This window comes from Pteropus medius, unplaced genomic scaffold (genome assembly GCF_902729225.1).
Source record: "Pteropus medius unplaced genomic scaffold, Ma_sr-lr_union100, whole genome shotgun sequence".
NCBI lineage: Eukaryota > Metazoa > Chordata > Mammalia > Chiroptera > Pteropodidae > Pteropus > Pteropus medius.
In genome coordinates, this window is record NW_024350923.1 from 1,837,220 (window position 1) to 1,837,800 (window position 581).

The following is a 581-nucleotide window of genomic DNA, read 5'->3' on the forward strand; positions in this document are numbered from 1 at the left end:
AGGCCTGGGAGTGCAGCTGCCCCGTGGACACCTGCTGGGGTGCCGCTGGCCTTGGGGACATGGCGGCGAGTTCTCTTTCTAAAGAGCGGGCTGGCGGAGGAGGGAGCCGCTGGTGTCTGCTGCACCGGCCTCGCTTTCCTCACTGGTGACCGGGCATGGCAGCGGGGCCAGGGTCAGCAAGCCGCCGTCTGCTGCAGGCGCTGCTCGGCACACATGGTGGCCAGCACCTGTGTGGCACCGTGGAGGACACGCTTGCTTCCTCATCACGCACGCCCTCCTCACGCGTGCCCGGCTGCTGTGTCGGAGCTCCTGACCCCTGCAGCCTCCCGCCTTCCGTCCCACCCTCCGAGGCCCCGGGATGGCGTCTGTGCGTCTGTGCGTCTGTGCGTCTGTGTACGTGCTGGTCTCCTCCTCCTACCTGGGCAAGTGCCCAGCTGTTCTGACTCAGCCTCCTGACCTGTGGAGCGGGCTCATGTGCAGTACCACCACAGTGGCGGCCCTGGAAGCAGCAGGCCGGGGCCAGTTCACTGGCACAGTGCCCTGCACGCTGGGGGACACTGGGAACTGAGTGTCCTGCAAGG

At 67.5% G+C, this 581-nt stretch overlaps 1 protein-coding gene across 1 annotated transcript in view; it reads right to left on the minus strand.

Annotated features, from left to right (window-relative positions):
- The window catches only part of OSBPL5 (oxysterol binding protein like 5), a 27,477-nt gene that overhangs the window by 3,229 nt on the left and 23,667 nt on the right, over window positions 1-581 (minus strand). The window contains exon 15 of the mRNA XM_039840389.1: window positions 458-573. Within this exon, the coding sequence (XP_039696323.1) occupies window positions 458-573 (116 nt within the window). The remainder of the gene's footprint in view (window positions 1-457; window positions 574-581) is intronic.